Below are 15,405 nucleotides of genomic sequence, written 5' to 3' on the forward strand. Positions count from 1 at the left end.
GCTGCATTTGATGGGCACAGTGGCTGCATTTGATGGGCACAGTGGCTGCATTTGATGGGCACAGTGGCTGCATTTGATGAGCACAGTGGCTGTGTTTGATGGGATCAGCGGCTGCATTTGATGGCACAGTGGCTGCGTTTGATGGGCACAGTGGCTGCGTTTGATGGGCACAGTGGCAGCATTTGATGGCACAATGCCGGCGTTTGATGGGCACAGTGGCTGCGTTTGATGGGATCAGTGGCTGCATTTGATGGCACAGTGGCTGCGTTTGATGGCACAGTGGTGGCTTTTGATCGCACAGTGGTGGCCTTTGATGGGCACAGTGGCTGCATTTGATGGACACAGTGGCTGCGTTTAATGGGCACAGTGGCTGCGTTTGGCACAGTGGCGGCGTTTGATGGGCACAATGGCTGCGTTTTATGGGCACAGTGGCTATGTTTGATGGGCACAGTGACTGCGTTTGATGGCACAGTGGCTGCATTTGATGGGCACAGTTTAAGGCCGAGGGTCAATTCCGAGCCTCCAGAACAGTGTCAGGCAGTGGCAGGTGCTATGCTGGTGCAGTGCAGATGGACAGCTGCTCAGCTGAGCTCAGTCACTTACAGCAAGGCAGGCTCAGGCAGCTCTCTTCAGATGTTCTCCGCTCCCCTCCCCTCCCTCTGAGCCCTGTCTGAAGAACATTTCAGAGGTGGGTGGAGCTAATTTACTAGCAGCGGAGGCAGTGTGCTCTGAAGGCTGGGATGGCCGTGGCGTGCTCTGAATGCTGGGGCGGCCACGACCTCTGATGTCACTGGTTGCAAGATGCTGGGCAGCAGGCGATTCTAGCAACCAGTGCAGCATGCAGCATGCAGCAGAGGCGGCCGGCAAGTCAAATGAGTTCCACAGCTTCGACGCCCCTCCTCTGCAGCAGCTTGCAGCGCCAGGGTGTGGTGCACCCGCCCAGGATCGGCCCTGCCTCCTCATCAGTGCCCACCAGTGCCGCCTCATCAGTACCACCTATCAGTACCCATCAGTGCCTACTAGTGCCCATCAGTGCAGCCTTATCAACACAGAACAGTCAGGAAGAAAAATTACCTATTTGCTAAATTTTATAACAAACTATGAAAAATGATTTTTTTCCCCAAAATTTTTGCCCTTTTTTTGTTTGTTTAGCCAAAAATAAAAAACCCAGTGGTGATTAAATACCACCAAAAGAAAGCTCTATTTGTGTGAAAAAAATGATAAAAATGTTGTTTGGGTACAGCATTGCATAACAGCGTAATTGTCATTTAAACTGCGACAGCACTGAAAGCTGAAAATTCACCTGGGCAGGAAGGGGGTAAAAGTGGTTAATCTTTGACTATCAGTAAAATTGTGAAGTAGAAACAAACCTTAAATCCATATAATTAGACTTCCACTGTACCACATCCCTATTCGATCACATCTGTATAAATATGAAACCATATTCGAAACAAACCTTGTTTAATTCAAGTTGTGTTAAAGGGGTTGTTAAGGCAGAGCACACAGCTACTGCCAGCTACTCTGCTAGGATTACATAATGTAAACACAATATGCCATTTTCTAAGATTCTTTTTATAAATACAGTTTTTCTTATCCCCGATCATCGGTCATGTGACTGCCCGGCGCTGTCTTTCTCTGCTGCATGTATTCCAGAGGGAGGGGCTGAGCTTTCCCTCTGACATCTGCCGGCGGTCAAGTGACCTCCATCTGTAATAAAAACATCAGAGGAAGACAGCACAGGGCGGTCACGTGACCGCCAAGCAGACGTCAGAGGGAGAGCTCAGCTCCTCCCTCTGTAATACATACAGCGGAGAAAGACAGCGCCGGACGGTCACATGACCACTGATTGAGGATAAGAAAAACTGTATTTATAAGAAGAATTTTAGAAAATGGTATATAGTATATACATCATGTAATCCTACCAGAGGGGCTGGCAGTGATTGGGAGCAGTAATGTGTGAACTGCTCGGAATGGTGATAGAAGGGGAGGGGAGGGGCGGCTCACACATGGAGCTGACAGGCAGAGAGGGGAGGGGGGGGAGGACACAGGAGCAGAGAGGAGAGCTTGAGATAGCAGGCTGCAGATGACGGAGACATGTAAACTGACCACAATGTCAGGGCTCAGCAGCCATGATACACCGTGGTCATTTTACATAGGGGAGGGCAGAAACTGGCAGGATCAACCAGGTATTACAGGTGTTACAATGGGCCAAATCACACAGCACAAGTACTGTGCTGTATTACATGCTTTAACCACTTGCCGACCGGCTCACGCCGGTATATGTCGGCAAGGGGGTACGGGCGCGCAAAACAGCCTACCCATACGACGCTGCATCATCGGCGGTCCTGCGGACTCGATGTCCGCAGGTGGCCCACAATCGTGACACAGAGAGGCAGAACGGGGAGATGCCTATGTAAACAAAGCATTTCCCTGTCCTGCCTAGCAACATGACAGGGATCTACTTCTCCCAGTGATCAGGAGCAGTGATCTATGTCATGTTCTATTGAGCCCATCCCCCCTACAGTTAGACCACGGCCAGGGAACACACTTAGCCCTTTGATCACCCCCTAGCGTTTAACCCCTTCCCTGCCAGACATTTACACAGTAATCAGTGCATTTTTGTAGCACTGATCGCTGTATAAATGGCAATGGTCCCAAAATAGTGTCAAAAGTGTCCGATCTGTCCGCCGCAACGTCGCAGTCACGATATTGCAGATCGCCGCCATTAATAATAATAAAAAAAATGAATAATAAAAATGCCATAAATCTACCCCCTATTTTGTAGATGCGATAACGTTTGCCCAAACCAACCAATATAGGCTTATTGCAATTTTTTTTCTACCAAAAATATGTAGAAAAATACATATCAGCCTAAACTGAGGAAGAAATTAGTTTTTTTATATATTTATTGGGGATATTTATTATAGAAAAAAGTAAAAAATATTGCTTTTTTTTTTCAAAATGTTCGCTCTTTTTTGTTTATAGCGCAAAAAATAAAAACTGCAGAGGTGATCAGATACCACCAAAAGAAAACTCTATTTGTGGGGAAAAAAAAGGACTGTCAATTTTATTAGGTTACAATGTCGCACAACCCCGCAATTGTCAATTAAAGCGACGCAGTGCCGTATCGAAAAAAAGGGCTTGGTCAGGAAGGGGGTAAATCCTTCCGGGGCTGAAGTGGTTAAAGAAACAGGATCAATATTTTTTTTTTTTTTTTTTTTGGGTCAACAAACGCTTTAATAATCTCCCACCTGTTACACTGACTGTCACATAGTCACTCTGTGATGAGCTGATGTTCCGTCCATTTCTTTCCACCCAATATTTACATGCATATTTCCCAGAAGCCTTTTCCAAGGATGCAGATATTGCATAATCACTGTGAAATGGATCCCCTTCATGAATTTTCTTCCTCTTTAGTATACACAGTGTATGAAGGTGTCAGTATAATAGAGGGTGCCTGTGGGGTCCCTACAATAGGAGGGTTAAAGATTTTATACAGTTTAATTTTAAGGACATTTCTTATTTAATTAATCTAGTTTAATTTTAGAAGATAGTTTTTGCATCCGTACCACAGAGTACTTTAAAACTGGACTAAAAGTTTTGCTGGATAACTTGCCCCCTCTGCTGCTCCTTACGTTCCCGGGAAGTTTCCCCGCTGGAGGTCTTTCCATAATCAGTGTGTAAATTCTGGCTTGGCTCTGGGTTGGACTGTCTACAGAGAGCCCGGAGCAATAGAACAAAATTAGTTTGCGTAGGGCGTGCATGACAGTGGGAGCAGTGTGGGGATTAAGAGAGAGGGGTGGTATTATGTAGTCGAGGGGGAAGGGCTGGAGAAGGCTTTAAATTGAGGCCCCGCCTCGGGACGGATCACCAGAAGCGTGGGGGAAAGGTCAGAGGCAGGAGCATGTCGGAGGTGGAGAGACTATTAGCGCAGCTCCGGGAGGAGGCGGCGATTCGGGGGTCGGCATGGCTCCAGGACACGCTAGGGTCCGCACTTCGGCGACCGGAGCATGAGGCAATTGGGGGCGGCAGGAGCGGATACCGGGCGTGGAGATCACGGCCACCAGAACGTTTCTCTCCGGAGCCCCAGGCGGGTTCACAGCGGCAGCCGGGAAGTCACAATTATGGTCACCCAGTGGGCCCACCAGCAAAACGTGCGACGGTCAGCGGGAGTCCAGTTAGGACACCCACTGGACGGAGGAGACAGAATCAGGGGTGGCAGGAGGGACTGGTGGCAGCGGCGCGGCCTACTAGGAGAAGAGATTAGGAGAGCGCGAGCCCCACCCTCAGGATGGCATCAAGGGGCACAGGAACAACGGAGCTAAGTGCTCCTGGAGGAGTCCCCAGGCCTTCCAATGCCTCGGCAGGGGATAGGAGGAGGATCAATCGAGGGCGGCCTGGGATGGCTTCAGAGAGAGAGAGTTCTGGCAGGACTGAGGTATCCCACACCGGTCCTGGCAAGGCGGCACGGAAGTCGGCAAGCGGTTTCGCTGCGCGGAGACGGGGGTAGAGGTCTACAGCTCCAGCGGCAGCCATGGAGGACAGGCCTGGCAGGCCTTCATCAGAAGGAGAGGAAGATGCGGGTCAGTGTTTGCCAAGTGAATCGTCCGAGGAGGAGGTGGCCCCCCCCCTTCCAGGAGAGTGGCAGTGGGGGAGAACAGACTGTCAGCTGATGGGGCAACTCCTGTGCAGCCCGGTAAGTCACCTTTAATTGTCAATGATTTGGGAGTGTTTAGTGAAATGGGGCTAAGAGGCAGGTCAGATGTTTCTGTCTCTAATGCGGGGGTAGCGGAGGCAGCCAGGGGTTCTGCGGATTTATTGGGTTTTTAGCAGGTATCAAAGAGCTCGCGCAGAAGTTTGAAAATGCAGAAAGGGCTTCCGCTGGGCCAGCGTCAGCTTGGGTCCCGCCAGCAGGGGGTACCGGGGAAGTCGGTACGGCAGGGGGAGGTGCAGTGGCTCCGGCGGTTGCGGCCTCAGTTGCGTTGCCCACCTCTGAATCCACAGCAAGTAGTGTGCCACAGGGGATGGAGAAGGCGGCCGTGTCGGGGGAGGCTGCAGTGAGGCAGGATATAATCAGGCTGGATGATGCAGCCAAGTGTGAAGTTTATGTTTGCTATGAAGGGCCATTAGGAGCTCACCTGAAACAGGAGGTTCGGGAGAAACTGTGGAAGGGTGAGTATGTGGAGATCTTTTCACTGCTACCTTTGGAAAAGTTTAATCTAGATAGGGTGAAACCGGATGATTCTAAGAAATAAGATGAGGAGAAGCGGAGGTACCGGTTGATCCCGAGAACATTTGCCAAGTGGTTGCAGGCGTTTGCAATCATGGCAAGTCTGATTGGGGAAAAGAACCCCGAATATTGCTCGGCGCTCTTTTGTTACCAAGATTCAATAGGGGAGGCTTATCGAGTCTATGGTGGTACGGCATGGCTACAGTATGATGAACAGTTTCGTCAGCGGAGAGCAGTACGGCCGGCGTTGCATTGGGACCACAAAGACATAAGCCTGTGGATGCGCCTGATGACGACTGCGCGGGCACCTAACCAGTTTTTTCATGGGGGGGGGGGGGGGGGGCGGTGGACCTACGGCCCAGGGACATTTGGCCGGAAACAAAAAAGGGGTTTGTTGGCAATATAATACAGGAACCTGCAAGTTCGGTGCTACGTACAAGCATGAGTGTTCAGGGTACAGTGGATCTCATCCAGCGTCCAGATGTTTCAAACAAAGAAAAGGTTGTTCTGGGGAGGTTAGGAACAAGAGGGAGGACCCCAGTGATGGTGGAAAGGATGCGGCCATTTCTCGGTAGGTATCCGGACAGAAAAGCGGCGCGTTTGTTAGAGGAGGGTTTCACGGTAGGTTTTAGGATCCCCTGTACGTTAGCGGTTATCCCCCCCGGTGTCTCCCAATTTTAGGTCGGCATTGCAACATCCGGAGGTAGTTTCGGAGAAACTAAACAAGGAAGTTGCACTGGGGAGAATAGGGGGCCCCTTCCCAGCGGCGCCTTTTGCTGATTTGGTAGTATCACTGCTGGGGGTAGTGCCAAAAAAGGAGCCCAACAAATTCAGGCTCATTCACCACTTGTCCTTCCCAAAGGGCGGGTCAGTTACGGATGCCATAGATCAGGAGGCGTGCTCGGTGACGTACACGTCATTTGATGCTGCAGTGGGGTGGGTGCAGCATTATGGTAAAGGAGCCTTGATGGCGAAGGCTGATGTGGAATCAGCCTTCCGGCTGCTGCCAGTTCACCCGGAGACTTTCTGTTTGCTGGGGTGTCATTGGAACGATGAATTTTATGTCGACCAATGCCTGCTGATGGGTTGCTCAATATCTTGTGCGATATTTGAGCAATTCAGCTCTTTGGTTGAATGGGTGGTACGGGACGTGTCGGGTGTGAATTCAGTAATTCATTACCGGGACGATTTCCTTTGCATAGGGCCGGCTTCTTCCAGAATCTGCGCGGTGCTGCTGGCTACTTTGGAGCACATAGCGGACAGGTTCGGCATTCCGTTGGCTGCTGAGAAGACAGAGGGACCTTGCACTGTCATTACGTTCTTAGGCATTGTCCTGGATTCGGATTCAATGGAATGCAGGTTGCCGGAAGATAAGTTAGCGGACCTAAAACGGGAAATTGCAGGTTTGATTGGCTTGCACAAGGTGCAGCTGCGAACTTTGCAGTCAGTATTGGGTAAGCTTAACTTTGCATGCCGCATTTTACCGATGGGACGTGTGTTTAGTCGCAGGTCGGCGGCAAGCACAAGCGACATCAAGTTTCCAAGGCACTTTGTGCGTTTGGTAAAAATGCACAGAGAGGATTTGAGGGTATGGAATACTTTTTTGGAATCGTTTAACGGGCGTGCACTTTGGATGTCGGGACCAATCAGTAATTTTGATCTCGAACTGTTCACAGATCCACAGGTCCTTGGCCACAGTCGTGGATATCGGCGGGATTCATAAAGAATCTAGTGCTGCTGGAATTGTTTCTGGTGGTGCTGGCTGTGGAGCTGTGGGGTGCATCATTCAGGGATCTGAAGGTGCGTTTCCATGGGGACAATATGGGAGTGGTGCAGGTAATCAATAGAATTACAGCATCATCTCCGTCGGTTATCCGGTTGCTGCAACATTTGGTTTTGAGATGTTTACAACTGAATGTTTTAATTCATGCTGTTCACTTACCAGGAGTAGAAAATGTTATAGCTGATGCGTTATCTCGCTTCCAGTAGGACAGGTTCCGAGAGTTGGCGCCGGATGCGGAACAGCAGGGGGTACCTTGTCCCGAGTGGTTGTGGGAGATAGCATTGGCCTCGTCACTGGATGGATAAAGAAGTCGGTAAGTGGGGCTACATGGTCAGCCTACACGAAGGTATAGCGTGAGTGGCTTGCGTTTGTTCAAGGGGTGGGCGAAGAGTCGGCCGGACAGGGGGTGTGGCTACTTGTGCTGTACTACATAGCCAGAAAAATGGAGGAGGGGGTGTCGACGTCAGTTGTAAATGCGCGGTTGGCAGGGTTAGCGTTCCTGTTTAAATTGCAAGGGCAACCAGATTTCACAAAAGATTTCTGGGTCCGGCAATCGATAAAAGGTTATCGGCGATCGGTAGTCCGGAAGGATACCAGGAGACCAGTGACATTTGAGATTATTCTGGGTATGGTAGCATGGCTGGGGGGGGGGGGGTGTTCCTTTGTTTATGAAGTTACTTTGTTTAAAGTGGGGTTTTTTGGAGCCTTTAGGATAGGAGAATTGGTCAGTCCTTAAAGGAAAGTGCAGGGGGGACTGGGGTGTCAGGAGGTGACATGTGGAGACGAAGGGTTGACGTTATTGTTAAAGAGGTCTAAGACGGACCAAGTGGGGAAAGGTAGGTTGATACAGGTGTATCCAGTTCAGGGTTCGCCTTTGTGCCCGGTAGGGGCAGTGAGGGAATTTTTGGAGGTTCGTCCGGCAGTACAGGGCCCCTTTTTGGTGCATTTAGATGGCACCCCTTTATCTCGCTTTCAGTTTATAGCAGTTTTTAGGAAATGCCTTAGGGCACTGGGGTTGGAGGATAAAGATTTTTCATCTCATTCATTTCGGATAGGGGCTTCTACAGAGGCAGCCAGGAATGGGATGGAGGTAGAAGCGGTGAAACGCATTGGGCGGTGGGAGTCTAACAGGTTCCAATCATACGCTCGGCCCCATTTGGTTGTGGGGTTGTAGTGTAGACGGGGGGTAATTAATCTTCAGTTTTTCTAAATAGTATAGAATACTAGTGGTCATGGTATGGTGTTTTGTGTTCTTCTAATTTCAGGTTCGGTTGCAGGAATGGTTTGGATAATGGGCCATTCCTACACGTGTTGGGGGGCTCGGAGGGGGGATGTTCGATATGAGGGCAGGCAGTTAGGTTTTGATAGGCGGAAGGTTTGTATTAGGTGGTTGGGTATCCCGGGCATGCTGTGGGGTAGGTTGGTCTCGGAAGTTCATCGCTATGCGCAAAGAGACAGGCCGCCTGGTGTTTTAGTCGTGCACCTAAGCGGCAATGATTTGGGAATTAGATCTATGGTGGACATAACGCGAGACATCAAATTTGATGTGTGGCGTTTGATGGAGGAATTTCCCAAGATGGTCATTATCTGGTCGGACATGGTTGCTCGTACGACATGGAGAATGGCCAGGTCGGTGGAGGGTGTTAACGGGGCCCGGATGAAGATAAATAGGGAAGTGAGTAAGTTTGTCGTGCGGAATGGGGGGTTGGTTATTCAGCACTTGGAATTGGAGTTTGAGACTTGGAGATATTTGAGGACCAATGTGGTGCATTTGAAAGATGTGGGAATAGATATGTGGGTGTTAGACTTACAGGACGGAATTCAGAGAGCACTTCGGGTGTGGAGGGGCACCCAAGGGTAAGGTGGTTACTCTTGGGTGCTGTGGCGGGCGTTGGTCTGTGCTGGTGAAGCAAGATGGCCGAAGTAAGAGTTCGGGATCTATCGTTGGTATGGGTCCTGAGGGTGGTTTCTGGTTAACAGAGGTTGGCCGGAAAGTGATAATGGGGGCACTGCGGTCATTGGCAGTCTCTGAGCCAGCTTGTCGGCTTAAGGCCTATTTAATACAATTGATAGGGCTGCAGTGTACTATTTGTTATGGCCACAGATGGTTTACGAAGTCCTACTCAGACCAACGCTAGTCAGATCTATGGGTTGAATAACAGATGTTTTTCTGATATGTTTTATGTTAATTTGAAGGTTATATATTTGTTTAAATAAAGTAGGCTGCTACGGCATTTTTGTTACTCCAACTTTGGTGTGGTCTTGATTATTAAGAATAAGATTACAGGGTTGGGGTTAGGTAATAGGGTGAGAACAGTCATGTCCCCTGTAACAGCACTTGGGCATGCCAATTGTCCTCGCCAGCACCTAGCACTACATAGTGAGTGTAAGGGCTGATAAAAGCATTATTATAAAGACAATTTATTCTGCTCGAAAATGACATCTTGTCTGTAAAGACCATAGAAGAACAATTGTTAGCTTTAATTTAAGATGTATGATTAAAGCGGGTGTATACCCGCTGAAAATTTTTTTTTTTTTTACCCCTGTAAAGCAAAAGGCATAATGAGCTAGTATGCACCGCATACTAGCTCATTATGAAATACTTACCTTAGAACGAGGCATCGGTATCTTACCTGGTCCACGCAGAGGTAGCTGACATGTTGCCTCGGCGTGTCTTCCGGGTATCGCGGTTCCAGCGCTGTGAGTGGCTGGAGCCGCGATGTCATCACTCCCGCGCATGCGCGCGGGAGATTTCTTTCCCGGCAAGGTCCGGCAGTTGCCGGGCCTTCAGCCGATAATCCCCTGTGCGCATGCGCCGCTGCAGTCAGCGGCTCATAGCAAGGGGAATATCTCCTAAACCGTACAGGTTTAGGAGATATTTTTTTTACCTACAGGTAAGCCTTATTATAGGCTTACCTGTAGGTAAAAGTTAAAAAAAAAGACTATACAACCGCTTTAATATAGAATATTGTGTTACAGAGCAATGTTAACTGTTGATGAGATTATAAATAATTATATATATATATATAGTGTTTTTTGCATTAAAATCCATTCATGTGTATTTTTTCCAAAATAAGTGTGTTTGAAAAATCACTGCGCAATTACCCTGTGACAAAAAAAAAATTGCACCCACCATTTTTTTTCTAGAGCCTCTGCTTAAAAAAAGAAATATATAAATAAAATGTATGTGTATGTATATATATAAATATATATATATATATATATATATATATATATTTATATATATACATATATTTATATATATATATATATATATATATATATATATATATATATACACACACACACACACACACACACAGTGGGGCAAAAAAGTATTTAGTCAGCCACCAATTGTGCAAGTCAGCATTCTCTCTCCTCCAAACATGACGAGTTGTGTTTCTACCAAACAGTTCTACTTTGGTTTCATCTGACCATATGACATTCTCCCAATCCTCTTCTGGATCACCCAAATGCTCTCTAGTAAACCTCAGATGGGCCCGGACATGTACTGGCTTAAGCAGGGGGACATGTCTGGCACTGCAGGATCTGAGTCCCTGGAGGCGTAGTGTGTTACTGATGGTAGCCGACCGTTCTTGTGATCATTTTGACCCCACGGGGTGAGATCTTGCATGGAGCCCCAGATCGAGGGAGATTATCAGTGGTCTTGTATGTCTTCCGTTTTCTAATTATTGCTCCCACAGTTGATTTCTTCACACCAAGCTGCTTGCCTATTGCAGATTCAGTCTTCCCAGCCTGGTGCAGGTCTACAATTTTGTTTCTGGTGTCCTTCAACAGCTCTTTGGTCTTCACCATAGTGGAGTTTGGAGTGTGGCTGTTTGTGGTTGTGGACAGGTGTCTTTTATACTGATAACAAGTTCGAACAGGTGCCATTAATACAGGTAATGAGTGGAGGACAGAGGAGCCTCTTAAAGAAGAAGATACAGGTCTGTGAGAGCCAGAAATCTTGCTTGTTTGTAGGTGACCAAATACTTATTTTCCACCATAATTTGCAAATAAATTCTTTCAAAAATCAGACAATGTGATTGTCTGGATTTGTTTCCACATTTTGTCTCTCATAGTTGAGGTATACCTATGATGACAATTACAGGCCTCTCTCATCTTTTTAAGTGGGAGAACTTGCACATTTGGTGGCCGACTAAATACTTTTTTACCCATATATATATATATATATATATATATATATATATATATATATATATATATATATGTGTGTGTGTATAGGGGTTCTGAGCAATTTTCTAGCAAAAAAAAATTATGATTTTTACGTGTAGTTAAGAAATGTCAGAATTGACCTGGGCTAGAAGTAGTTAAATGGTATCTGAGATAACTGTACTGTATTTTCATTGTGTTGACTCATTAGGAGAGATTTACTAAAACTGGTGCACACGGAATCTGGTGTAGCTGTGCAACGAACAGACCAGCCCCCCGCTCTGATAGCTAGTGGGGATCTTTTCCCCCCGCTAGCTGTCACAATTTAAAAGTAAGCGACCAAGTGGGGCTCCGCCCACCCAGCCGCATCACTCATTCACAGTTCTATATGAAAGGAAAACTACAAGTCCCGACATCCTTTCGGTTGTCTGCTTGAAGTTTTCAATGAACTACCATGGCGCTGTGGAGTGCTGTGGTAGTTTATTGAGTCTTACGGTCAGATTGTATCTGCTTACCCGTACAATGTACGGACACACAGATACACTGACAGGTCTGCAGGAGACCTCCATGGCACCAGCGATCTGCCTATCACTGATGCAATGCTTTAGAATACAGGAAGTTGTGAAAAGAGACGGCCAGCAGAGCAGCAGCACTCACGACATGAAAGGAGATTTTTCAAGTAAGCTTCTATTGAATTGTCAAATATAACTATTCTTTGTAATGCTATTACAATGCTGATGTTATAAAATAAAAGTGTATGCTGTGACCATAGATTTCCTTTAATCCATGTCTATCAGTAAAATCATGAAGTAGAAACAAACGTTAAATCCATATAATTAGACTTCCAATGTACCACATCCCTATTCTATCACATCTGTATAAATATGAAACCATATTTGAAACAAACCTTGTTTAATTCAAGTTGTGTTAATAATTTCCCACCTGTTACAATGACTGTCACATAGTCACTCTGTGATGAGCTGATGTTCCGTCCATTCATTTCCACCCAATATTTACATGCATATTTCCCAGAAGCCTTTTCCGAGGATGCAGATATTGTATAATTTCTGTGCAATGGGTCCCCTTCATGAATTTTCTTCTTTTCCTGGTAAATCTGTATTCCTTTTGCTGATATACCAATTGGTGGTGAGCAGGTCAAAGTAAAAGATTCCTCTTTAGTATACACAGTGTATGAAGGTTTCAGTATAATAGAGGGTGCCTCTGGGGTCTCTACAATAAGAAGGTTAAAGATTTTATACAATTTAATTTTAAGAACATTTCTTATGTATTTAATTAATACAAGGATGTGGAATTCCCTTCCACAGGTGGTGGTCTCAGCGGGGGGCATCGATAGTTTCGAAAAACTATTAGATAAGCACCTGAACGACTACAGCATACAGGGATATACAATGTAATACTGACATATAATCACACACAGAGGTTGGACTTGATGGACTTGTATCTTTTATAGGCTTACCTGTAGGTAAAAGTTAAAAAAAAAGACTATACAACCGCTTTAATATAGAATATTGTGTTACAGAGCAATGTTAACTGTTGATGAGATTATAAATAATTATATATATATATATAGTGTTTTTTGCATTAAAATCCATTCATGTGTATTTTTTCCAAAATAAGTGTGTTTGAAAAATCACTGCGCAATTACCCTGTGACAAAAAAAAAATTGCACCCACCATTTTTTTTCTAGAGCCTCTGCTTAAAAAAAGAAATAAATAAATAAAATGTATGTGTATGTATATATATATAAATATATATATATATATATATATATATATATATATATATATATATTTATATATATACATATATTTATATATATATATATATATATATATATATATATATATATATATATATATATATATATATACACACACACACACACACACACACAGTGGGGCAAAAAAGTATTTAGTCAGCCACCAATTGTGCAAGTCAGCATTCTCTCTCCTCCAAACATGACGAGTTGTGTTTCTACCAAACAGTTCTACTTTGGTTTCATCTGACCATATGACATTCTCCCAATCCTCTTCTGGATCACCCAAATGCTCTCTAGTAAACCTCAGATGGGCCCGGACATGTACTGGCTTAAGCAGGGGGACATGTCTGGCACTGCAGGATCTGAGTCCCTGGCGGCGTAGTGTGTTACTGATGGTAGCCGACCGTTCTTGTGATCATTTTGACCCCACGGGGTGAGATCTTGCATGGAGCCCCAGATCGAGGGAGATTATCAGTGGTCTTGTATGTCTTCCGTTTTCTAATTATTGCTCCCACAGTTGATTTCTTCACACCAAGCTGCTTGCCTATTGCAGATTCAGTCTTCCCAGCCTGGTGCAGGTCTACAATTTTGTTTCTGGTGTCCTTCAACAGCTCTTTGGTCTTCACCATAGTGGAGTTTGGAGTGTGGCTGTTTGTGGTTGTGGACAGGTGTCTTTTATACTGATAACAAGTTCGAACAGGTGCCATTAATACAGGTAATGAGTGGAGGACAGAGGAGCCTCTTAAAGAAGAAGATACAGGTCTGTGAGAGCCAGAAATCTTGCTTGTTTGTAGGTGACCAAATACTTATTTTCCACCATAATTTGCAAATAAATTCTTTCAAAAATCAGACAATGTGATTGTCTGGATTTGTTTCCACATTTTGTCTCTCATAGTTGAGGTATACCTATGATGACAATTACAGGCCTCTCTCATCTTTTTAAGTGGGAGAACTTGCACATTTGGTGGCCGACTAAATACTTTTTTACCCATATATATATATATATATATATATATATATATGTGTGTGTGTATAGGGGTTCTGAGCAATTTTCTAGCAAAAAAAAATTATGATTTTTACGTGTAGTTAAGAAATGTCAGAATTGACCTGGGCTAGAAGTAGTTAAATGGTATCTGAGATAACTGTACTGTATTTTCATTGTGTTGACTCATTAGGAGAGATTTACTAAAACTGGTGCACACGGAATCTGGTGTAGCTGTGCAACGAACAGACCAGCCCCCCGCTCTGATAGCTAGTGGGGATCTTTTCCCCCCGCTAGCTGTCACAATTTAAAAGTAAGCGACCAAGTGGGGCTCCGCCCACCCAGCCGCATCACTCATTCACAGTTCTATATGAAAGGAAAACTACAAGTCCCGACATCCTTTCGGTTGTCTGCTTGAAGTTTTCAATGAACTACCATGGCGCTGTGGAGTGCTGTGGTAGTTTATTGAGTCTTACGGTCAGATTGTATCTGCTTACCCGTACAATGTACGGACACACAGATACACTGACAGGTCTGCAGGAGACCTCCATGGCACCAGCGATCTGCCTATCACTGATGCAATGCTTTAGAATACAGGAAGTTGTGAAAAGAGACGGCCAGCAGAGCAGCAGCACTCACGACATGAAAGGAGATTTTTCAAGTAAGCTTCTATTGAATTGTCAAATATAACTATTCTTTGTAATGCTATTACAATGCTGATGTTATAAAATAAAAGTGTATGCTGTGACCATAGATTTCCTTTAATCCATGTCTATCAGTAAAATCATGAAGTAGAAACAAACGTTAAATCCATATAATTAGACTTCCAATGTACCACATCCCTATTCTATCACATCTGTATAAATATGAAACCATATTTGAAACAAACCTTGTTTAATTCAAGTTGTGTTAATAATTTCCCACCTGTTACAATGACTGTCACATAGTCACTCTGTGATGAGCTGATGTTCCGTCCATTTATTTCCACCCAATATTTACATGTATATTTCCCAGAAGCCTTTTCCGAGGACGCAGATATTGTATAATTTCTGTGCAATGGGTCCCCTTCATGAATTTTCTTCTTTTCCTGGTAAATCTGTATTCCTTTTGCTGATATACCAATTGGTGGTGAGCAGGTCAAAGTAAAAGATTCCTCTTTAGTATACACAGTGTATGAAGGTTTCAGTATAATAGAGGGTGCCTCTGGGGTCTCTACAATAAGAAGGTTAAAGATTTTATACAATTTAATTTTAAGAACATTTCTTATGTATTTAATTAATACAAGGATGTGGAATTCCCTTCCACAGGTGGTGGTCTCAGCGGGGGGCATCGATAGTTTCGAAAAACTATTAGATAAGCACCTGAACGACTACAGCATACAGGGATATACAATGTAATACTGACATATAATCACACACAGAGGTTGGACTTGATGGACTTGTATCTTTTATAGGCTT

At 45.2% G+C, this 15,405-nt stretch overlaps 1 protein-coding gene across 2 annotated transcripts in view; it reads right to left on the reverse strand.

Annotated features, from left to right (window-relative positions):
- Positions 1–15,405, reverse strand: part of LOC141145182 (Fc receptor-like protein 5) — a 162,726-nt gene that overhangs the window by 111,826 nt on the left and 35,495 nt on the right. For both annotated transcript variants that reach the window (XM_073631656.1, XM_073631648.1), the window contains exons 5-6: positions 14,873–15,160; positions 12,129–12,416 (exon numbers count right to left, since the gene is read on the reverse strand). In XM_073631656.1, coding sequence (XP_073487757.1) covers positions 12,129–12,416; positions 14,873–15,160 — 576 coding nt within the window. The remainder of the gene's footprint in view (positions 1–12,128; positions 12,417–14,872; positions 15,161–15,405) is intronic.

Source organism: Aquarana catesbeiana, linkage group LG01 (genome assembly GCF_042186555.1).
Source record: "Aquarana catesbeiana isolate 2022-GZ linkage group LG01, ASM4218655v1, whole genome shotgun sequence".
NCBI lineage: Eukaryota > Metazoa > Chordata > Amphibia > Anura > Ranidae > Aquarana > Aquarana catesbeiana.